The sequence below is a fragment of the Echinops telfairi genome, unplaced genomic scaffold, assembly GCF_000313985.2.
Source record: "Echinops telfairi isolate 266 unplaced genomic scaffold, ASM31398v2 ScPeMD7_9;HRSCAF=40, whole genome shotgun sequence".
In the NCBI taxonomy this organism is placed as follows: domain Eukaryota; kingdom Metazoa; phylum Chordata; class Mammalia; order Afrosoricida; family Tenrecidae; genus Echinops; species Echinops telfairi.
The window spans coordinates 97,613,550-97,616,611 of NW_022103906.1; the positions used below are offsets into that span (position 1 = coordinate 97,613,550).

Genomic DNA, 3,062 nt, shown 5'->3' on the forward strand with positions numbered 1-3,062 from the left:
GCTCATCTCCTCCCCGCGACCCCTCTGCAAGGGGATCTCCAGTGGCCTACTAATGGGCTTTGGATCTCCACTCCGCACTGCCCCCATCATTCACTATGGTGAGATTTTTTGTTCTGATGATGCCAAAAGGATTATTTTTAAAAGAATTTCACAACCTCCTCTCCCTCTCCCCAGCCACCAAAACAGAATCTCTTTAATTTCCGGTGGTAAACACTTCACAAACATACATCCAACAGCTACTTGCTATCAGAACTACCCCAAAATCACCAGAGCCAATCAGCGAGTCTTATACTTGCCACCCAGACCTCCCAGTTTTGTACTGCCCTGCCCACGCTCAGGCAGAGCCCATCGCCAGCCGGGCTGCCGCTACATTTACTGCCCTCATCATTCTCGAAACATTTGCTTTCTACTTGAGCCCTTGGTATCAGCTCATTTCCCCCCCTCCCTCCCCGCCCACATGAACCCTTGATAATTTATAAATTATTATTTTGTCATATCTTACGCTGTCCATCGTCTCCCTTCACCCACTTTTCTGTTGTCTGTCCCCCAGGGAGGGGATTATATGTACAACCTTATAATTGGTTCCCCCTTTCCACCCCACCTTCCTTCCACCCTCCTGGTATCGCCACTCTCAGCACTGGTCCTGAAAGGATCATCGTCCTGGACTCCCTGTGTTTCCAGTTCCTGTCTGTACCAGTGTACATCCTCTGGTCTAGCCAGATTTGAAAGACAGAATCGGGACCATGACAGCACAGGGTGAGGGTGGGGGGGAGGGTAGAAGAAGCATTTAGGAACTAGAGGAAAGTTCTATGTTTCATTGTTGCTACACTGCACCCTGACATTATCAGAAATAATGTTTATTTCTGATAGCCACCTGCAGTTCAGCTTCTCCCAGCCACTCCACAGCGATCACAAGCTAGGGGCACACAAACCGTGCTCACGGCCAAGCAGGCATAGGCTGGGTTTCAAGGCGGTCAAGGCGGCCGGAGGATGACCAGGCACTTTCCCTGGCTGCCATGCAGAGCTCCTGGCCTTCCAGGGAGGACTCGGCACCCACCCAGGATTCCCTGGGGAAACGGGCACATCTGAAGAGCTCTCTTACATCAATCCGCAGGCTGTGGCTAGCAAGCCACTGACCACTGCTGGAAAGAGTTCAGGTTTCAAGAGATAGAAGAGCTGTCCAGAGACAAACGGGGGAGGGAGCCCATGCAACTTTATGGCCAGCATCTCAGGCAATCTACCGGGGAACGCTTCAACACCTATTGACAACACCTCCTTCACAAAACTTAAGAGCAACAAACACATCTCTCCCCATGTTTCCTTACCAGAGTCGATAAAGAGTGGAAGTCCTTTGGTAGTTCTGAGGCAGCTGTGTCCACATGCACAGAGGCAGGGGCGTCCCCAGAGTCAGAGACAGGTGTGAGGGGTCTTATCTTCAGCAGATCCCCCTTCTGGGATCTTTGCCCCCACGAGCTCATGCAAACAAGCGCCTCAACCGCTTCGATGTCTGTCTGCTCCAGGAAGCTGCACGTGGACCGCTCGCTCTCATGCCGCTGCCTCCCCAGGATGCACTCACAGATGTCCACGATGTCAACCTGGAGGGACCACACACCGGGCACTCAGTGGGGGTGAAAGGCGATGCACACGGGAACACTGCACACAGCACTCCGCAGCACACAAGCTGCTCGCTGGGACAAGGTGCGCACACGACATGCATGAGGTTTTGCTTTTAAATCAGTGTTCTGAAGGGAGGAGTTTCCTAGAAAGCAGATCGTCAAAAGAGATGAGAGCGGAGACCCTGTTTTTATATGGCAAAGGAGTACGTGAGGCAGCCCTGGTGGCCCAGTGAGTTACCAGCTGGGCTGCTCACCCCAAGGTCAGCAGTTTGAACCCTCTAGCTGCTGCCGGTGGAGATTCCCAGCCTGGGAAAGCCTTGGGAGCAGTCTACTCTGTCCTATAGGGGGTGCTATATGAGTCGGGATGGACCGCCCGGCACTTTAAGTCCAGGTGCTGAGTGTGAACCTGTCCCATGGGGAGAGTCACCTTGACCTCTGGCTCTTCTGAGTTCCCAAGACCACCAGAATGGTGTGCCCAAAAGTTACATTTTTGGGAAGTGGATGGGGAGGACTCTGTGGGGGCATTCACCCCAACCCTGGTTAAGTCCTAGGGCAGCGGTTCTCAGCCTGTGGGTCTCGACCCCTTTGGGGGTTGAACAACCCTTTCACAGGGGTTGCCCGATTCGTAACAGTAGCAAAATTAGTGATGAAGTAGCATCCAAAATAATTTTATGGGGGGGGGGGGTTGTCACCAAACCTTAAGGAACTGTATGAAAGGGTCAAGGAGTTAGGAAAGTTGAGAGCCACTGTCCTACGTCATCACAGGAACACAATTTTCACGTCATTGAACCCCACGTGGGAGAAAGAGGAGGCTTTTCACCCCGTAAAGAGTTTAGTCTCTGGACCCATCGGGACACTTCTACCTTGTGCCTCGCTATGGGTCAAAGCTGACTCAGGGCAGTGTGTGTTGAAGTCCAGGTGTTCAATAAAGGTAGCTTTGTTGTTTCTTAGCTAAAGCTAAATCCAGAACACTGCCATGGAGCCCACAGTCTGTCCCGCAGTGAGGCTGGTGGATTTGAACCTGAGACCTCCAACAGGGAGCTCGGTGCTAACCCCCCGGTGCCACCTGGGCGCCTTAAGGCACTGGCTAACGACGCCAGTAGATGGCAGAGGACTTAGACAACCCGGGAAAAGGGTCATCGTGCTGTCCGTCACAGTATCTCCACTAGCAAGGAGGGGCGGGCGGGCGTGGCCACAATGAACTGGTCTCCGAAAGTAACTTTACGAGGATCCGCATCATCCAAATCCCCGCGAGCCGTGTCCCATCAAAACTTTCTGCCTCCCACCCCGCGCCCCGCGGATGCCGGCCCCCCACTGCGGGCACACCGGAAGTCAGGGACGCCCCTACACCTACCCAGCCTGAGCAAGCTCGGCACAGCCCCGCCCGACCACCGGCTCTCCCGGCCCCGCGCCCACGAGCGGCCTCGGAAAGGGGGGGTCCAGCCC

General features: G+C 54.2%; 1 protein-coding gene across 1 annotated transcript in view; it reads right to left on the reverse strand.

Moving 5' to 3' along the window:
- Positions 1 to 3,062, reverse strand: part of KLF11 (Kruppel like factor 11) — a 20,810-nt gene that overhangs the window by 9,131 nt on the left and 8,617 nt on the right. The window contains exon 2 of the mRNA XM_004696380.2: positions 1,326 to 1,595. Within this exon, the coding sequence (XP_004696437.1) occupies positions 1,326 to 1,595 (270 nt within the window). The remainder of the gene's footprint in view (positions 1 to 1,325; positions 1,596 to 3,062) is intronic.